Source organism: Diadema antillarum, unplaced genomic scaffold, assembly GCF_040938485.1.
Source record: "Diadema antillarum isolate AM-2024a unplaced genomic scaffold, OU_Dant_1.0 seq00000635_RagTag, whole genome shotgun sequence".
NCBI classification, from domain to species: Eukaryota; Metazoa; Echinodermata; class Echinoidea; order Diadematoida; family Diadematidae; genus Diadema; species Diadema antillarum.
In genome coordinates, this window is record NW_027271552.1 from 399,096 (window position 1) to 420,801 (window position 21,706).

The window sequence follows — 21,706 nt, forward strand, 5'->3', positions numbered from 1 at the left end:
CGATAAAGGAAATGTACAAATTCGACTCTGATCGTATAACCTTTCAGTAATTCGTGAGACCATGTAAGACCATTTTATGAACACTGATAGAGTTTCTCATGATGCGTCAGCAACTTCATGAGCGGCAGCAAAATCCTTTATCAGAAAAAAAATAGCCAAAGGACTTTTCGAAGATATATTGTGTAGTGAACATTTACCTCCTCGAGTAGCCTTCTAGTGTGGTTCGGGTGTCATCGTGTGACTTTCTGTAAAACATCTGATATGCTTCGGCTGTCGATTGGATTTAACCAAGGTCAGGATCAAAATTGAAATTCCATATTCGTTTGGCCATCTTTTGTCAAATATTGGGCAGCATGACGTCATCTTTGCGTAGAACTTTTTTTTTTTTTTTTTTGGGGGGGGGGGGGGGGGGGGGGGGGTCTCACTTTCGCTTTCCCATGAACGCAGCTAAGCATGTATGCTTTAACGCTGATTTTTCTACAACACGCATTTCCCATAGACATTTGCCCGAGTATACTCGGGACTCGTTCTCAATGGGTTACAACAGATTCAACATAAGGTTTACTCCTAGAATAAAAGTTATAAATGTATAGCTGATTCTCATTATACATCCAGGTTACTTTTGACATATACATTAAAGGTAGGACACTCTGTCGTGATATCATCATGATGAACAAGGAGTCAATTTGATGCCTTCCTTCGTACAGATCCATTTAATGGTTTCTCGATGAGGACCAATACTACGGCCAACTCATGGATTTCCTTTAGCTACCCTGACACTTGCACGAATTTAGGTTTGCCTATCATTGCGTGCAAATGCGAGAAACATTCGTGGCAACCTGCGGGAGGATGCTGCCTAATGCCGTCAATGCGTGAAACATTTTAGAACTGCTCAAAATTTCGGCACGACGAACTTTTTTTATCAAGTTTCGCGAACCCTTCGTGAACTATGCACAACCTATGCCCAAAGTAGCAGTACCAGTGCGTACTAATGCGTGTCCATCAGCCTAGTGGCACGCAGGTCACGACCAAATCACGACTAAGTCCCCACTAGTTCACGACTAACTTGCCTATCCTTAACGCATAAAATGTGACCGTGCATCACAAAACAAACAAAAAGTCGCACACACTGATTTTCTGTGAGGACTGAAAATAGGTGAAATGGGTCAACTGAGCCGATCTTGACTTTTTCATATTTTCTGAAAGAGCAAATCTTCTTCTAAACTATGCTAAAATTTGGGATCATAAAACGGGCGGGAAAGTGTTTTTTTTTTTTTTTCAGCACTTTATCTCGACTTTTTTTTTTCGGCAGAATAGTGTGATTGAGTGTGTCTTTAGATTACCCTTTTCAATCCTTAAGAACCTTGTTCACTCTCTTCACTTTCAACTCCTATAACTTTTGAAAGGATGATGCTACTGCTTCGAAAGTTGGCATTAATTAAGGACAGAATGTGTTCATAAGTCATTCTCAATTTTAGTTTAATTTGATAATCTCTTCATTACTGTTACTCCAGTGGTTAACATCCTGTTGTTGTTTTTTTGTCCCATTCATCGCACAGCCAGCACGGCTTGGTAAAGATTAAGCGCTTGAATAGACACTGCACCTCAGACCCTCTTTTCTCAGTTTACACTTTTCCTGCGTGTGTGCCTTCCTTCCAATATTTACATAGATTAGAAGAGTCCATTTGCTTTGAGTTATACACCATTTCAAAGCTTAGAGTCTGCTCTATTAGAATGCGCTCTTAACTAAAATTTCATGTCTGGCGACTTTATGTTTGTTTTGTGATGCAGGGTCACAAATACGCATACTCCTGCATAGTTTTCGCATGTCAATCGCATAGTCTACTCATGATGTGCGGGTTAAAGGAAACCAAAACCCAAATTTGAATTTGGATTAAGTGGAAGTATCAGTATTAGCAGATCATATAGTGTTTAAGCCAAATTTTGAGGAAAATCGGATGTCGACTCAAAAGTCATGAAGAGTTTGTTCGCAAAAACCGATAATTCCATTTTTGAAGATTTTGAAGTAACGTCTCTGTTATAGAGTACAAAATAATACCTTTTAAATGATATATTGGTCACTACATATAAAGGTACATTTTTGAAGTAATGATCAAAAGACACCAATTTTTTCTTATTATTCTCTAAATTTTTCTTGACCTTTAATCGCAAATATCTCCATTTGGCAAATATGGACTTATTTGTTTTTGCGAACAAACTCTTCATATAATTGCTGCTGCTGGATATTGAGGCTACTATGCAATTCGTGAAAATGTGTCACTTTTTTATGAAAAGAACACATTCAATCGACAAGCTACTGACATAGGTTAAAGGTGATAGTATTTACTCCACTTTCTGAAAGAGGTAAGCCAGATGCTCTATCATAATGCTAAAATGTGAAAATATGTTGATTTTCTTTGTGCTTTTATGCATTGTTGTCCATAATGATGTCATGAACTGTGGGAGTCTCGTTGTCCAACAATGGCAACAATGAAACATTAAAAATTCATAACTTTTGAATGGAATGTCCAATTTTCCTCTAACTCTCACTGGTGAGATATATTATCATTGCTGCTTCCACTCAATCCACATTTATAATTGGGTTCTGGTTTCCTTGAAGTGATCAAGAGCAATAGTCACAATAAATACTGATGATAATCTGTTTTTTATCATGGCACCAACAAGCTCCTCATAGAACCTTTGGAGTCCAAGACCAGCTGTTCAAAGGCCAAAGACAAGGGAAGGAAGACGGTTAGCGGATCAAGGAAGGACATTTCGTGATACACGATAATGTTGTTTGATGAATTTTTCAAATGCATTGCATTAAAGGAAAAGAGAGAAAAGAGTTGGTTATATAGGATGTATAAATTAAGCTAGGGTGCAACTAGGATCATAATTTCTTATACCGAAACAATGTTTATCAACATATTATTAAATGTCCTTTGGATTAACTAACCTTTTTCATTGTCGGTTTAACGAGATTTTGGAATGAGGAATATTCGGAACGCAACAATTGATGAGATTTTATTGAACGCTATTTCATGTTAGGACTACCGAACTTTCGGAACAACGAACGTATTTCATTTTTTAGACTTACCTATCTTCGGAATAACGAACATATCGGCATACATCATCGCAACTTTACCCACCTTCTTAGACTTCTTGCTCCTTTAAAGATTTAGTGTTTCTCGAAAACAATGATCTCTACAGTCACTATACATTATAAATACTTTCTTTGCTCTCAAACAGCTTTACAAGTATTGAATGTCTCTAATGTTGTTGCATTTCTTATTATCATTAGATACAATCAACTAGGCCTACTTGGATGAGGAAGCAAGTTGTATGACCTAAAAAAAAGAGAGGAGAAAAATACTGCAAGTATGTTGTCCTGGCAACGAATACGAATGCGTCGATAATTCGCAAATGTGTCGTAAACATGACGTATTATTGAGTTTCATTGAGAACGCTCATTTCTTGAACTACTCGTAAATTCGAAATGACTAAACCTGGCCTGCGTGCCACTAAATACCACGTACTGGCGTGCCATAATGCGGTGCAGTGCGCAAGCCCAAATTCGTTCAATTGCAGGGTAGCTATGAAGCTCAATACCAGCGAATCCGATATATATGTACATGTATTAATGGTATCAATCCCTGCAAACATATAAGCATTTATGTACCTATTTTTTTAACTTTCTTCACCATTTCCTCTCTTTTTTTTTTTACATTCGGGGTTCACTAATGACCTTGTAAATATTTTTCCAGTAGGTCAACCCCTTCCCCATTGTGTTCAGATGATGAAATGTTACTTACAGTTCACCGACAGGAAGGTAGAATTCAAGAAAACCTCGAAACTTCCCAATACAAGCTGGCAATAATAGCTGCCCTCATCTTCCACGTGCACGTCGCTGATGATGAGACTGTAGTTCTCGTCGATATTGAACCGCTCAGTTTTGCTTGCAAAATTACCATCGAAGAAGGAAGCCTTTCTTGTCTCTAGCTGCTGATTTGACATGCTCTCCTTCACCCAGAAGACAGCGAGTGGCTCCTCCTCGAAGTGACATGGCAGGTGAATGTTTCCCCTTGTCCATACCCGAACGCTGGGGGCAGTGTATACTACTGGGGCTAGACGAAAGGAAAATGAGAAAAGTTTAAGGGTTTATACACTTGGCGCCTGTATAATATCATGGCATGCAACAAGCTCTTGAATCCCGTATAAACAGATTAAGTATAGGCACATTCATCACTGTATATGTCACGAGTGCCAATTGTATTACAATGAGGCATTTTGTATTCTTGAATCTAGCTACTTTTTTCCTTCTTTTATTTTTAAATCTCTATCGACCAGTTTAATCCTTCTAGCATAGTTTAAAATCACAGTCATACCGGCGGGTAATCAGTTTACATTTAAAGCCATTTATAAGTGTTGAATTTGGAATTTAGAATAACTACGAACTGAACGCGCGATGTAATAGTGTTTTTTAAGTAATGTACACATAAAAACACTGCAAGTGTCACCCTAAAACTGTAATGTAGCAAAACGCTTGTATCACGACGAATGAATAAAAAGTATTAATTATACAATATACATCTGAGATAAAACATTTTTCCCCACTCAGCTGAAAAGTGTTGACACTCTCCTTATTGAAGGTGATGTCAGCTATGTCAGTAATCATAAGCATCGCACAATTTTTTTTATAATGTTCATATCATATCCGGAAGGATACGACGTACTCCGGAAAATTGTGCTAGGAAAAGAATTAAGACGAAGGAACATAATGATCTGCGATGTTTCTCCCATCATGAAATGGTGATTTTCATGTGGAGAGGATTAATAGGCTGAAACAGTCAACTTTAATAGTGTACAAAGTGGCAGTAATAGAATAAAACAAAAACCAAAAAAATGAAAACTACAAATAAACAAACAGCCAAACAAAAGACAATCGACCACACACAACACACAACACACAACACACAACACACAACACACACACACAAACACACAATAAACAACAACGTAGTAAATTTCACAATGCACGAGAAAACGTACTTTAACTTTATATCTTTTTTTTTGTCAAACAATCTGTTTTAATATTTGCGGAACAACGAACCCTTATATCAATTTTCCATAAAATTGAACCCTTCTCAATTTTAGGGTTACGAACCTTAATTTTTGTATGAACGAATTTTTCCTTCTCATAAATCCTAATTCGTTTTCGGATAGGTAAACCTCTGAGTATATCGAACCCCTATTTCATTTGGAAAGAAAGAGCGACACCGTGGAATGAAAGCCGTTTGGAATAATGATCGGCCAGAGAGAAAAAAAAAAGCACGAATCTTCGAAATATACGTAAACGAATCCCATTTATTTCTATTACCGGGGTTAGTCTTTCGGAAAGACGGCAATTTAAGGAAAAATCCAGTCCAAATATAAGAAAGTCTAAAAAGAAAAACTGGAATACTACGAGTTCAAAGGTAAACTTTTGATAAAAATCGGGTGAAAAATAAGGAAGTGTGACATTTTAAAACTTCGCTTATTTTTGAGGAAACAGTTCTTGAACGGTCAATATATGCAAATGGCAAATTGAGCATGTCACCCCCTCACAACTTGTCATATAAACTTTATTTTGTACATGAAATTTGGAAATTTCAAATTTTTCATTCAAATGCAATTATGCCCGAGGCATAAATCATCATTATAATCATCTGATCACAATTCTGAAGCTATTCAATAGGAATAGCATGTTTCAGACTTCAATGACAGAAACATTGACTTCCGTTATTTTTTTTTTTACAGAATCAATGGAAAATTGTGAGGTTATGCCATTGTCGCTCACTCACTTGTATATTCATACTCACTGTACAAGAACTGTTTTGCAGAAAATTTAATTAGGAAAACTTCTAAATTTCATAACTTCCTTATTTTTAATCCGATTTCAGTCAAGTATTTACCGTTGAACTCGTGAGATTATGCCCTCTTTAATTTTTAATCAAACTAACTTATTCTTGGACTGGATTTCCCTTTTATGTATCGTTTCCTCATAATCCTTTTATTATTCTCCCTCCCAATGTGAAAACCTTAAAGTAGGGCTCCACACTAACTTTTATTTTTGGTGGCCCAAAGGTAAACATCCGACCTTTTTTGGTGGCCCGATCGGGTCACCAAAGTCTTCATTTCAGAAATGTTGGTGGCACGACGTGCATTTTTGGTGGCCCCGGGCCACCGTTAGTGTCGAGCCCTGCTTAAAGGTATGAAGCATCAGATTATAAGGTATTTCATCCCAACTTCTTGATTGAAGATGATTGAAACGCCCACGAAGCAATGTTTAAACCGAAGCAGGACCTAGGTAGCAGCTTTTATACATTAACATGATAATCTTATCTTTCCATTTTCTTGAATGATTATATAGGAAACAAAATGCTACAACAGTTATGATTATATTGTGAAATTATGATTTAAGGTATATCTTTATAATAAATTACAACTAAATGAGCGAAAGCCCACTTCCAAAAACCAACAACAAAATGAAAGCTATCAAACACACGCACACACAAACCCCCAAAAATCATGACTGAGCTGAGTGATTATGTTCAAAACTTACTTCCTTCCATCGCTTGATGCCCACACAATATCACAGAATAATTATGTTGTGTCTAAAAGTAGGGGTTGTACTAAAGCCTCAAAGATTTATTGTTTTCTCGTATGAGCTATGTGTGTAAGTGTGTTTGCGTGTGTGTGTGTGTGTGTGTGTGTGTGTGTGTGTGTGTGTGCGTTGCTGTATTATAATTCAGCAGACCACCATAGCAGCTTCGACGGCGATATGAGGAGCCCCCCTCCCAATCCCGAAGAAACACATGCCCAACAACATTGTTTACTTCTAAGTCTTGATTAACCCTCCATCCTCACCGACAGGCACAAGAATATCAAAGTCCGTTCCAATGTACCATGAATTATGTTGGCACATCATTGTTTCCCGCCATTGAGTGCCTTTGGACCTATAAATATAGCTGCCAAGAGTAAATGAAACATTGACAAGCAGACACATCATTATAATTCAACGTAAACATTTATAATGTTCTCACAACGGACAGACGGTTAAGGGGTACGCAGACGCCTTGTTATCACATTACAATGGACCGAAGATCAATTTTCTTCCGTATCGTAAATCATCTACTCTATTCATAAAGTTCTCTAAGTTACCTATGTTTATGTTACCTAGGTCTAATTAATTTGTGTACATAAACAAACGTGAAAGAATCCTATTGATGATTCCTTCTACCAATATTCATTTGAACGTTGTACTCTGTACACGCATCATTTCGAACATAATATGCAAAAGCAGGACCATATATGTTTGATTTGAAACTGCCTCATTGCTGTAACTGTAACCTAATATCAATGTCTGTTACAGTGCTAAAGGTGTAACGATATCTCCACACGAAACGTCCCTCTAATGTTCCCTTTTAGTGTAGTCACGGACAAAAGAGAGAATGACAGATATTGTCAGAATTGTCAAAAAAAAAATTGATACATATTTTGCTTGTAATTCACTTTGAATGAATATAAATACAAAAATTTGATCCTTTCTGCTGATAAACAATATTGATAGATTGTTGACCCGCCAAACATGAATTCTAGAAAATGAAATTAAAAAAGAAACCCGGATATATGTTGCAAGGAGGCAAAACGGAAGGACAACGTTTCGAACTATGTATAATTGTCCAGGCTGGAAGAATTGCAGACGGAGAAATCGTGTCTTAATGCAAAGTATTGCACGCTTTAACGTACAATAAGTATATTATTATCTTATCAGGAAACAAAAGACGATCATACTAACAAGAGAAAAGATATTAACCACTCTAAAGAAACTGAGAAGTTATTGGTATTGGGACTCTTATCAGAAGTATAGCTTTGGTTAAATAAACGTGGTCGATGATAAAACAAACATTTCGACAAGGAATCACCAGATGCCATCATCATTCAATTAAGTCATATATTTCATTGACCTACGCAACAAATACAACGGAAGTTTACATGTGAAATCGTACAAACCTTTTTACCATTTGTTTTGACCACTAGAGGAAAATACTTCTGAAATGTTGATAATTTGTGATGAGATGACGTTGGGGTACATGCAATCTCCATTGGAGATGTATCACGTGGCCTAGATATGTAACTGATTGTTGTTTCAAGAATGAGCATCTTATTTGTATCGTTAGATCATGATGTTTAAAGGTAAATATTAACATTCTATCATCAACAAAATTTAGATGTTCAATCTATAAGTTCGGGGGGGGGGTGTCTTGGTATACCTAGTCAGTTTCACCTGTCACTCTAAGGTGAGCCTTCAAGTGTGGTGCTGTTACTGTTTAACGATGAAAGGGTACTGTAAAGAATTACTGAATAAACATTACAGTAAACTCAAAGAAATCATACGGGTTGACTTGAAATTTCCAGGTGAAGTTTAAAATTGCAGACGATCCAAACAAACACCAATGAGAGTATTGTCCGACTTCCAGGAAGACGCGTTAAACAATTGTCATGTACTACGAACAAATTGAAATGAGGGGAAATGTATACTGACTAACAGACAATATTTAAATGGTTTGACGAAAGCGACCCTTCAGTTAGATGTTCCTACTCAAGCCACCCGTTAGGTAAAAAACAAGCAAAAAAGCAAACAAGCAAACAAAAACTTACATAAAGACGTAGATTTTCGCTTCAATGTGCCAAAAAAGTGTGAAACAACTTACCAAGTTATTACAGTCAAGGTGTGTCTTTGTCTCCATTTGGATATAATAATTATGGTTAGTACGTATTCCAAACGAAGATTATACAAATGAATATTACGGTCTAATAATCTTATTATGTCTTATGACTTTACGTTAAGATAGCTTCAATTTGTATCGTATTTTTTGTAATGGAAATTGTTTCAGAAATTTGTACTTCTGCGTTTCGCTATTATCACACTCTTTGTGGTTTTAGTTTATGTAACCACTGCTGTATACATTCTAGTATGTTTGCTTGATATGTATCTTAAGAAATGAATCTGATAAATCAATTGAATCATAGTTCGATACTTATTATATTGATTATAGTGATTATTATTTTGTTTTATTGTCATACACTTTATACAGTGTATGCTATGTATGAAATGCCGTCTTAAGTTATTTGTTTTATTTTTACCGCTTCAAGGGCTCACTAAAAAACACGCTTTTGCTTTACGTGAGTGATTGTGTCATAATTAATTCAGTAAAACCTCAAAATCGCAAATTTAGTGACATATGGGGCCTACAAGCTTCTATCATGTCCCACAATGTCTATACGCTATTATAGCGTTCCCGCCTATTGTCAATGCACATTTTCGCACAAAACATTTTGGGATCAAAGTTCGAGGCTGAATGTGTGTCTCTGTGTTGTACATGCTATGACTTGGTAGGCAGAATGCGACGCCATTCTTCCATTACATGGTATAGACTTTCTTGCCTGTGCTTTACGCATTCTAAAGTACACACATGAGCAAATAGGCGTTTAATACACCTGATGCGTTGTGTGAATCCGTGCCACTCACTTGTGAATGCAGTAGTCGTTTTCTCCACAGGGACGGAATTTGATTGCTGACACAATTTACAACAGAATTTAAACATTGGTATTACTCGAGAAACATAATTTGAAAATGTGATTTTTTTTTCTGAATGCTTTGCAAATTATGAATGATTGCTTTCTTATTTTTTGTTTTGTGTTGTTGTTGTGTTTTACAGGGAATATTAATAAAGTAAGGAAAAATCCACATAGATTGGTATTTAATATCGGCTTTTCTCACTTCGATGACTGCATGATTCATTTTTCCCCCTTTGAATGGTGCCATCCATGTTTTTTTTTTTTTTCCGGGGGGGGGGGGGGGGGTGATATCATGCGTATTGTCCACGCACCTGTCAATATTTTTGTTTAATTGAGACTTTATTCAAGTTTACTTCAATTTGAGTAGAAAACAAAAACAAAACACACACACACAAAAAAACAGGCCCACTGTTTCATCCAAAACGACTGGCAGATTAGAACAAGTACGAGTTACAAAATAAATGTTGAAGTTCACACTGCCACAACACAAAGTACTTGGGTATTTCAGACACAAACTCTCCAATATGAATTACTCAATCAACTATTAATGATATCCATGCATTACAAAGGCAACAGTGACCGCCTGAACAATTGTGTAATCATCTACCGCAGTAGCAATACAATAATTCTCGTTGAAAAATGATAATGATGAAATCATGTAAACATAAAATATATAATGAGCCTGTCATCATTATCACCATCATTATCTCAGTCAAGGGTGTATCAAGGCTATAATGTGTAATGCATGTGCATAGAAAAGATACACTTCTTACCTTCCGCAAGGAGACAATGGGTTACAAAGACAGTCACTGTTAAAAACAAAGCTACATTCTTGCAGTGTATTTCCATTTCAACCAGAAGGAAGTGATGTTTTACTTGTCAAAAAAAACAAACAATTTCGATGAAACCAAGTGCGCAGACGTTAATAACGACGACAGGGGCAGTGTGGGCCAGGCCTGGTAGCTTACAGTATCTTGTTCGAACTAGCGGGTGTGATAACTTCCGGAAGTACTGCACATGTCATGTGATCACTAGACCATTATTCGCTACATTTTATGTGGCGACGGTGACGGGGGTCTTGGAAATCCCGTTGTGGTCCGCGACGGATTGGTAGCTTTGAACAGACCAAACAACTCTAATTACTGCTGATGGATATGTGACCGTGCACCTCAAAACGAACATAAAGTCGCACACACTAATTTTGCGTGAGGACTGAAAATAAGTGAAATGGGTCAACCTATAGCCGAACTTGACTTTTTCATATTTTCTGAAAGAGCGTGTCTTCTTTTACATTATGCTGAAATTTGGTATCATAAAACGGGCAGGAAAGTGTGTTTTTTAGCAGTTTATCTCGAACATTTTTGGTAGAATAGTGTGATTAGGTGTTTCTTTAGAATCCCTTTTTCATTTCTGAAAAACCTTGTCCACACTCTTCACTTTCAACTCTAATAACTTTTGAAAGGGTAGTGCTACTGCTTTGAAAGATGGCTTGAATTATGGACAGAATGTGTTAATGAGGCAAGCCTAATTTCAGTTTAATCTGATAATCCCTCCATTGTTGTTACTCTGGTGGTTTACTTCCTGTTTTTTGCCCCATTCATCGCACAGCCAGCACGGTTTGGTACAGATTAAACGCTTAAATAGACACTGTACTTCAGAGCCTCTTTTCTCAGTTCACACTTTTCCTGAGTCTGTGCTTTCTTTCCAATATTTAGATGGGTTAGGAGAGTCCATTTGATTTGAGTTATACATCATTTTAAAGCTTAAAATCTGCTCTTTTAGAATATGTTCTTAATAAAAATTCATGTCTGGCGACTTTTGTTTTGTTTTGAGGTGCAGGGTCACAATTGATATTTTACATAATATTGTGTAAAAAGTACCCATTCAAAATAAACAGGACAGGACCTTTTCCAGGATCACTTTGTTTTATATTATTTTGGATATTTCAGTCATTTCAAAACCATTTTTGATCAAATACACTTTCAATCCCTTGATAGAATTGTTTTGATCTTTACTATTTCTTAGAGTGGTTCATAAATAACTCGCAAAACGTTAAAAGCTGAATCCTCGCCACAACCGGTACTACACCATAATTGTAGCTTCACCACAATTACCCATTAAACATATATATATATATATATATATATATAATATATATATTTTCATTGTGTGTGTTTGTGTGTGTGTGTGGGGGGGGGGGTGTGCTCACTGCCTGTTCAGTCTATTTATTCAAAGAAAATTATGATGCAGCAATTTTTTTTGTTATACATTGTTATCATCGTACTACCCGATTTCCCCCTTGAGAACTAACCTGATAACTACCACCCCGAAAATTACTGCCGAAAAGCTCAGTTTAGGAGCAGAGCAGATAAATGTACAAACTAAAAATCTAGTTTATCATTAAAAAAAAAAACAGTCTATTTTTTTTTGGGGGGGGGGGGAGAGAAACACTGTTTATCGAGTAAAAATACTATTTTTTTCAGGATACAATTATTTTTGTTTATCTTGATCTTGATCAACTGCCCTTTTTTTAGTGTTGATAAACATTTTTTTTCGATCAACTAAGTTTATCGCCCTATAAATACAGTTTATCAATTGATAAACTGTGTTTTTCGGCATAAGTAAAAAAATCGGTTTATCGGAATTATTCTGCAAATAGCGTCTCACAAATGTATCTCCATGGTTCGTAGTCTCACAGCTGCCTTTTCACACTGTGCGAGACAACAAACGTGGTGGCGCGCCAGAATTGACAACTACATTCTCCAAGGGAAAACTATCTAATTTGCCTAGTGTTTGTCGGTCTCCCGAGCCTCTTTTGCGTAGTGTCAGTCTCGTGTGGTTTAGTCCATGGGCCAGGCCAGATATTGGTACCACCTGAGGTGGCAAAACCTTTTTGGTGTCATTTTCTTTGTCGGGCATAAATATGCTTATCAAGCTGTGATAGCATTTCCAAATGAGTAGCATAGTCATAACAAATGAATTTTTAACCAATTTGGTCTCGTTGTTATATCCCTATACTTCTGAATCGAGACTAACCGTTATACAAAGAAGAGCACTGTCTTCTGTAGGCTCACTGGTGTTCTGTTGTAAACGCGGTGTGTTTAGTCTTTATTCAAGGCAGCGAAGGGAATATCCAAAGGTTATGATGTCCACAGCGCTTAGATTTTATTCAAGACGGCGAAGGGAATATCCAAAGCTTATGATACAGTGTATATCCCTTTATCTAAAAACAACAATAAAAAGCACTTCCTCGTGAATGTTACCGTATTTTTCAATTATTTATCATTTTCCGGTGAAAACGCTATGGCGAAAACGCTAATACCACGCCAATGTCGCCTTATTTCCATCCAACAATGAAAGATAATGCAAAAACAATGTACCGGGACATTACAATACAACTGAATGATTTTTGTTTAAAACTGATGTATTTGTTCAGAGGGTAGTATAAAAACAGTATAGATAATCCCTGTCATTAGTAACTTTAGATATGATAGCGGCACATTGTTTTAGATAAAGACTAAGCGCACCGCGTGACAGCTGTGGACATCAAAACCCTTTGGATATTCCCTTCGCTGCCTTGAATAAAGACTAAGAGCACCGCGTTTACAACAGAACACCTGTGGACATACAGAATACAGAGCTCTTCTTTGTATAGCGGTTAGTTTCGATTCAGAAGTATAGGGATATAACAACGAGACCAAATTGGTTAGAAATTCATTTTTTATGACTAAGCTATTCATTTGGGAATGCTACCATACCTTGATAAGCATATCTATACCCGACCTCAGGTGGTACCAATAACGCATTTTTCGGGTCTTGGCCCATGGACTAGTTCTTTTGATTTAAGTGTCGGTCTCGGGAGCCTTTTGTGCGTATTATCGCACTCATGGGCCTTTTTTTTTTAGGTCTAGTGTCGAATTCATGGGTTGTTTGATTCGTGAGCTCTATATCTCATGGGCTGTATGACTCATGAACCTGTTTTCCATGTCGGTCTCGTGGGCCGTATGACTCATGTGTGTCTATCCATCGTGGGATGACCCTTTTGTTTTATCACGAATGTTTGTGACCCTGTACAACAAAACCAACAAAAAGTCCCTAGACATTAAGATTAAGAGCACATTCTGAAAGAACAGATTTCTAAGCATTAAAATGATGTTAACTCAATTCAAATGGACTCCCCTAACCTATATAAAAATTTTAAAGAACACACACATTCTGGACAAGTGTGAACTGAAAAAAAAAGGCCCTGAAGGAATGAGTTTATTTAAGGCGATTAATCTTGGCTGTGCGATGAATAGGACAAAACAGGATGTAAACTATGGTAGAAGCAAAAATGAAGGGATTATTAGATTCAGCTGAAAATAAGAATGATCCATCAACACATTCTCTCCATAATCGATGCCACCTTTCAAAACAGTAGCATAATCGTCTCCAAAGGAATTAGAGTTAAAGTGTAGAGTGTGCAAAGAATTTTCAAGAAATTAAAAGGAGCCTGTAAGACATACCTGATCACACTCCTCCACCAGAAAGAGAGAGAGAGAGAGAGAGAGAGAGAGAGAGAGAGTTGTAGAAAAAAATGAATACATACTTTCCCATTTATTTTATGATCTAAAACTCAAGGATGATGTAGAAAAAGAATAGCTCTTTCAGAAAATTATGAAAAACTGGAATTGATTTCGTTGACAAGTTTTACTTTTTTTTTGTCCTAGCGTATAGTAAAATCAGGGAGTGCTACTTTTTGTTATTTTTGTGATGCACCACCACATTTGACTTTTACGTTTTTATCGTGTTGGGTCTCGTTCAGGTATCTGACAAATTACATTTCACGAGTGAAAAATGCTAGGGGAAAATTGTTCACAGTCATTTGCAGGTTGGTGTCTTGTATATTTTTCACGTACTAAATACAGTTCATGAGAGCAAAAAAGAAAGAGCACAATGTTGTGAATTTATGCTAGTGCCTATGTATGTACGGCCAAAAAAAAAAAAACACACACAAATGAAAGAGCACAACGTTGTGAATTTATGCTACTGCCAATGTATGGCCATGATAAATCGGTTTAAAAAAGAAACGGACTCGAAGGAATGAAAAAAAATAAAAAAATAATACAAATGCGGTCTACTCATATGAACTTCGCTGAAGAGAGTGACATATTTCGCGTATTAAAATACATGACATGAAAGGGGGCGTGCGCGATATGTTTTTCCTGCTTTTTATTGGATATACGTTGCATATCATTTACATTTGCAAACAATTACAAAATGAAAGTTTGGGAAACACACAACTAAAAGTAATGAAGAATAAACCAGGTATAAAGGCAAAGGTGACGCAGCCATGAAAAACACCTTCAACGAGTATACAAAAAATATAAAAATATAAAACTATGTGAACGTTGTGTTCTTGAGCTTAACATCGACAGCTGGGATTACCATTGCTACTTCTTGCCAGAAGGTTAATCAATAAAGAGGAAATATGCAATACCTGTATCATTGGCGTGTTTTATACTCATGCTCCAGCAATTATATCCCATCTTCCCCTTCCCCCAGAACGGTATTATAGACCTTCGCTTCCACGTAAATGTGTACGTAATAATAACAGAAGAATTCTGGTGTTATAGTCATCAAAGGTTGCTATCAATGTACTAGGCAATAGTAGCAAAGGAGACAAATGCAATACTAGTAATACTAAGATAGTTCTTAAGATTTATTAATATTTTTTAGGCTTATTTTCAGTTAAAAGAGGTTGAGTATCCTCAACATTTTATTATGTTTTGGGAATTCTTTGACCCTTATGTTTGAAAACCATTTGAAATAAGCTATATTGTCGATGTGTATTTGTACACATTTTTCTCTTTCGCCCTCAATATATGTATAAATACATATAAAGATATTTTGAAACAAGGGAGGGAAAACTGACCAGAAACACTTGTAATAATAAATAATGATAATATATATGTGACCCTGCACCTCAAAACAAACAAAAAGTCGCCAGACATGAATTTGTAGTTAAGACCTTATTCTGAAAGAGCAGACTTTAAGCTTTAAAATGATGTATAACTCAAATCAAATGGACTCTCCTAACCTATCTAAACATTGGAAAGAAAGCACAAACTCAGGAAAAGTGTGAACTGAGAAAAGAGGCTCTGAAGTACAGTGTCTATTCAAGAGCTTAATCTTTACCAAACCGTTCTGGCTGTGCGATGAATGGGACAAAAAACAGGAAGTAACCAACCAGAGTAACAACAATGAAGGGATTATCAGATTAAACTGAAATTAAGCATGCCTCATTAACACATTCTGTCCGTAATTAATGCCAACTTTCAAAGCAGTAGCCGTATCTTTTCAAAAGTTATCAGAGTTGAAAGTGAAGAGTGTGGACAAGGTTTTTCAGAAATGGAAAAGGGATTCTAAAGACACACCTAATCACACTATTCTACCAAAAATTTTCGAGATAAACTGCTAAAAAAACACACTTTCCTGCCCGTTTTATGATACCAAATTTTAGCATAATGTGAAAGAAGACCCGCTCTTTCAGAAAATATGAAAAAGTCAAGTTCGGCTAGGTTGACCCATTTCACTTATTTTCAGTCCTCACTCAAAATCAGTGTGTGCGACTTTATGTTCGTTTTGAGATGCACTGTCACATATATATATATATATATATATATATATACATTATATGAAGAAATTGCTTCCAAAAGGCTGTAGATCGATTGAAAGAATGCTTGATTTAGCGCCTTTTCGAAGCATATATTTATATACATACATTATATCATTTGTATTCAACCTTGTGTGGTGAAAACGGGCATACTCACCGAAATAAGCACTAGCTGAATGGGTGAGACAATCATAAAAGGGAAGTCTTCAAATGCAGAGCAAAGTCACAATGACTGAGGAAATGAGTCATGTTGTCATATTAACAAAATTCTTTAAAAAAAACCCGATTATTATTTAGTATAAAGAAGGTGACCCTCATGCTGAGATTGTCACACTCTTTTTATGACTACTAGTTGAACGGATGAGACAAATCATAAACGGGAAACTTTCAAATGAAGAGCAAAGTCACAAGGACTGACAAAAAAATCTTTATTAAAAAAAATAATTCTATGTGACCCTGCACCTCAAAACAAACAAAAAGTCGCCAGACATGAATTTTTAGTTAAGACCATATTCTGAAAGAGCAGACTTTAAGCTTTAAAATGATGTATAACTAAAATCAAATGGACTCTCCTAACCTAATCTAAAAAAATCTAAATATTGGAAAGAAAGCACAAACTCAGGAAAAGTGTGAACTGAGAAAAGAGGCTGTATAACAGTGTCTATTCAAGCGTTTAATCTTTACCAAACCGTGCTGTCTGTGCGATGAATGGGACAAAAAACAGGAAGTAAACCACCAGAGTAGCAACAATGGAGGGATTATCAGATTAAATTGAAATTAAGCATGCCTCATTAACACATTCTGTCCATAATTAATGCCAATTTTCAAAGCAGTAGCACTATCTTTTCAAAAGTTATTAGAGTTGAAAGTAAAGAGTGTGGACAAGGTTTTTCAGAAATGAAAAAGGGATTCTAAAGACACACCTAATCACACTATTCTACCAAAAATGTTCGAGATAAACTGCTAAAAAAACACACTTTCCTGCCCGTTTTATGATACCAAATTTTAGCATAATGTAAAAGAAGACCCGCTCTTTCAGAAAATATGAAAAAGTCAAGTTCGGCTAGGTTGACCCATTTCACTTATTTTCAGTCCTCACGCAAAATCAATGTGTGCGACTTTATGTTCGTTTTGAGGTGCACGGTCACATAAATTATAGTATAAAGAGCGTGACCCTAAACCTTTAGATTTTAACATGCTGAGATTGTTACGTTCTTTTTATGAGTACCGGTATGTGTTGTATACATGCTGCAATAAACTGATATATATTGAAATATTGAAATTGAAATTATGATAGATGAACTGCAATCGGAAACTTTCTAACTGAGAAATCTATATTCTGTCTACGTATTCACACACACACACACGTATATAAACAAACACACGGAACACACTTAAAAATGCGCACACCTATTGTGTAGATCAAAAATATCGGTACACGCCCTCAATGTCAGATTACTCTTGGCATGCATTTAGCAAAGAGTGGACAAAAATCTATAAAAAAAAGACCTGAAAAACGACACACTTATTTCCTCAGCTTCGAATGTAGCAATAAACCGATGATCAAAGACATGATTCATCAAAAGACACAGTCATTTTTTTTTCATCAATATCTGAAATAGTATAGCTTTGTTTGGTTTGGTTTGATTTTATTTCTGCCTTTTCCAAATAAATCATAATAAAATAATTCATATATTAAGAAATTAACAATATACGACGTATAACTCAGCACACTGTCCTATAAATTGATACAAAGTACATGTATACATACACTGTGAACATGACAGTATTCAACGTATGAGACGTAGCATAACATCACTCACAAAAAAAATGTTCAGAAGAGAATCGTAGAATTAACAGTTGTAAATGGTATAAATAATGATTGATTATTCATTCACAATATGGCATGTCGTTACAGTAAAGGAATTTCAGAAAAAAAATTAAAAAGGGGAATTCGAATAAATTGAATTTAGATTTGAGCATTTTAATCTATTATAACAATAAAACAAAGCAAGAGACCGCGATCATAGCAGCAGCTTCACATGGATCGAGGCCTCGGGGTAAAATATGAAACTTAAATTCGATTTACATAACTGTATAGGCCTAACAGACGTGTCTACGAAATAGAATACATAATCAAATCCAAAATATCGTAGTAATTTGTGAGGTCAAAAATAAAAGGAATATTCAAAATAGTTATCGTTTATTTATTTTCAACAGGCATTCTTTAAATATGACACTGTACTGAGGTGAGTGCTGTGCTTCCGGTGCTGTGCATCCGGTGCTGTGCATGCCATGAAACACAACTTTGTTAGTTTAACGTTTGGGCATGTAATGCATAATTGGGTTTGTGCCTAATGTATTTTGTGTCATCTATTTGTCTGTTACATATTTCTGTTTACAATATCAATTTTAATATGCAGCAAATTACTTTTATTTATTTACAACATGCATTTTTTACTACAATACTGTGCTGAGGTGAGTGCAGTGCTGTGCTGTGCAGTGCTGTGCATGCCTTGAAATATAATTCTGTTAATTTAACGTTTCTGAATGTAATACACAATTGGGTTTGTGTCTAATGTATTTTTGTGACATATATTTGTCTATTACATATTTCTTTTTACAATATCAATTTTAATATGCAGCAAATTACTTAACTCCTGATATGCCGGTATAAACTGTTTGCGAGTTAAAATAAAAACCCCAAATTCTTTTTATCACTCATACATTGTTATATTTCGATCCAAGAGATATATATTTTTATCACAAGTGCCTTAGAAGGATATAATGTAGTGGTTGCCTTGATTTGCTCAGGGAGATTGTTCCAAACGTCTGGTCTATGGCGTCTAATTGACTTGTGAGCTACCATCAGCTTGAAATTGTGAAGATGAAAATCTTTGGGATGTCGAGTTGGGTAAACGTGGACGCTGGAGTTCACAGTGAATAGGTTGGGGGACGAGGAAGGAAGGGTAGTGTATGCGTATTTGTACATGAATATTGCGCATTGCAAAGTATGAATTTCGTATATTACAGAGTTTGCAAGATAATGTGAGTTTGTGCAAGGTGAACTGTCTTGTTAGAATATGCCCATAGCATATTCCAGTATGTTTCTCAATATAATACTAATTTTATTGTTTATATATTTATTTCAGGTAAGATTAGCATAAATAATTGCAAGAAAAAAATGGTAGACCTTTTTTCTACAGGGGGTAACCCATCAATGTATAAATTACATTCAATATCACAAGAATGAACTTTACGAAATAATTGTATGAAATTAGTTTAATCAGTATTCACAGATAATCTATTGCATTTAAACAAAGAAGAAGCTTTTCACAATTCAAAATTAAGTGTGCTGATAAGTATCTGTGGATCTCTATGTGGATAACATATGTGACCCTGCACCTCAAAACAAACAAAAAGTCGCCGGACATGAATTTTTAGTTAAGACCATATTCTGAAAGAGCAGACTTTAAGCTTTAAAATGATGTATAACTCAAATCAAATGGACTCTCCTAACCTATCTAAATATTGGAAAGAAAGCACAAACTCAGGAAAAGTGTGAACTGAGAAAAGAGGCTCTGAAGTACAGTGTCTATTCAAGCGTTTAATCTTCACCAAACCATGCTGGCTGTGCGATGAATGGGACAAAAAACAGGAAGTAAGCCACCAGAGTAACAACAATGAAGGGATTATCAGATTAAAGTGAAATGATGCATGCCTCATTAACACATTCTGTCCATAATCAATGCCAACTTTCAAAGCAGTAGCACTATTCTTTCAAAAGTTATTAGAGTTGAAAGTGAAGAGTGTGGACAAGGTTTTTCAGAAATGAAAAAGGGATTCTAAAGACACACCTAATCACACTATTCTACCAAAAATGCTCAGAATAAACTGCTAAAAAACACACTTTCCTGTCCGTTTTCTAATACCAAATTCTAGCATAATGTAAAAGAAGACCAGCTCTTTCAGAATATATGAAAAAGTCAAGTTCGGCTAGGTTGACCTATTTCACTTATTTTCAGTCCTCACGCAGAATCAGTGTGTGCGACTTTATGTTCGTTTTGAGGTGCACGGTCACATATAATTTGTATCGTCTGCGAACAAAATGAACGTTAAAATTGGTGAAACATTGGTTATACAACTGTATTATTAACATAGTTGAGAAATAAAGAAGGGCCTAAGATAGACCTTTGTGGTACTCCACAATTTTTTTAATGTCCGGGAGGAACATGAATCAAAATCAACGTATTGGTCACGGTTAGATAAATAATCGGTGAACCATAACAAATGTATTCATTGAACGCCATGATGTTTTAATTTTCGAATGAGAATTTTGTGATCAATATATCAAATACCTTACTCAGGTCATTAAAAAATCCCAATGATACGTTCCTTATTGATACAAGCTTCAACTATTTTGTCACAAAGGTGAATAATGGCGGAAACTGGAGAATGATTTTTTTTTTCTAAATCCGAATTAATTCGGAATAAGAATTTCATTTTCATTAAAAACAAAAAACAAAATCTTTCACAATCAATTTTCTCAAAAAAAAAATATGTGTTATGCTTGAAAGTAGGAATATTGGGCGAATTTTTTTTTTAGTTGTGTTTGATCGTCTTTTTTATGGGTGGGAATCACTTTGCAATTTCAAGTGAGTTTGGGCAGCGGCCTGAATTGAGAGAGAAGTGGAGCATGCGTACTAGTGGGAGTGCGATTAATAAATAATTTGTTTAAAGAGATAAACACTTTAGCCATCGTAACCTGAAGACTTGTTGGATTTGAGATGTTTTACAATGCTAACTATTTCATAATATGAAGTTGGTGAAAAAAAAAAGAGAATTACGAAGTGATACTGCATAAAATTACTGTCGATTATATTCTAAAAAGATTCTAAATTTGAAAAGAAATAGCAATCACATTTGGGGCCGCAATTTCATATCCATTTTCATTAATTTTAGAACAGGTAGTGTGTTCTTTTTTCAAAAGATCCTTAATTACCTTCCAAAGTGAGGTTGTATTTGATCAATGCCTGTACAGTGACGTGGCGATCGTGAACTGCCCGGTAACGATCGCCCCGTCACTGTAAGCCTACAGGCATGCTAACCTGGAAGCATTAAGCTGCACATTACTTGAATATGAGACCATTCTGAATCAAATAATTTCACACAACAATAAACATTTAATGTACTCTTGAATGAATCCCACAAGGATTGGAACAATCACTCCCAAGCATTCCCACTGATTCCCACTGATCAGTTACTAGCCATCCTCTTTAAAACTGTTATTATTTAATTTAGAGGGTAAAATATCAATATTATAATCACCAATAAGATAAATATTTTCATTTTTACGTGCCAATATATTATGAGCATGGAAAAAAAATGAAATCGGCTTAATTACATACAGATATAATATACGCACTTCGT

The 21,706-nt window shown here is 35.7% G+C and overlaps 1 protein-coding gene across 1 annotated transcript in view; it reads right to left on the reverse strand.

Annotated features, from left to right (window-relative positions):
• Positions 1 to 21,706, reverse strand: part of LOC139736264 (uncharacterized) — a 61,073-nt gene that overhangs the window by 19,962 nt on the left and 19,405 nt on the right. Inside the window, exon 3 of the mRNA XM_071646995.1 lies at positions 3,813 to 4,124. Within this exon, the coding sequence (XP_071503096.1) occupies positions 3,813 to 4,124 (312 nt within the window). The remainder of the gene's footprint in view (positions 1 to 3,812; positions 4,125 to 21,706) is intronic.